Here is a 320-nt window from a genome sequence, read left to right as displayed (position 1 = left end):
GGTTCCCGATCTCCCGCAGGCTCTCGAAACGTTCAGCCTCCAGCTGCAGGCGCTCGGCATCGCACTTGAGGATGGCTTCGTCGATGAGGAGACGGACCTTCTTGATCTGGGAAACCTGCAGAGCCTGAGCGGGGACCCGCGTGAGGTGGGGAAGGGGAGAAACTGCCGTGGCAAGCGGGGCCGGTGGCCCAGCGTGGTTAATCGTGGCCCCTCACCCGACCGAAGCAGCTTCTGGAGCAAAACCGTGGCCTGAGCGGGGCAAAAACCAGCCTCAGGGGACAAAGGACCGACATGAGTCAGGGGCTGAGCGAGCGGCAGCA

General features: G+C 64.1%; 1 protein-coding gene across 1 annotated transcript in view; it reads right to left on the bottom strand.

Moving 5' to 3' along the window:
- Positions 1 to 320, bottom strand: part of SARS (seryl-tRNA synthetase) — a gene marked incomplete at both ends in the record, with an annotated part of 2,577 nt that overhangs the window by 1,484 nt on the left and 773 nt on the right. The window contains one exon of the mRNA XM_010145902.1: positions 1 to 124. Coding sequence (XP_010144204.1) covers positions 1 to 124 — 124 coding nt within the window. The remainder of the gene's footprint in view (positions 125 to 320) is intronic.

The sequence above is a fragment of the Buceros rhinoceros genome, unplaced genomic scaffold (genome assembly GCF_000710305.1).
Source record: "Buceros rhinoceros silvestris isolate BGI_N320 unplaced genomic scaffold, ASM71030v1 scaffold29171, whole genome shotgun sequence".
Classification (NCBI taxonomy): domain Eukaryota; kingdom Metazoa; phylum Chordata; class Aves; order Bucerotiformes; family Bucerotidae; genus Buceros; species Buceros rhinoceros.
This window is presented reverse-complemented; position numbering and strand designations above follow the sequence as displayed.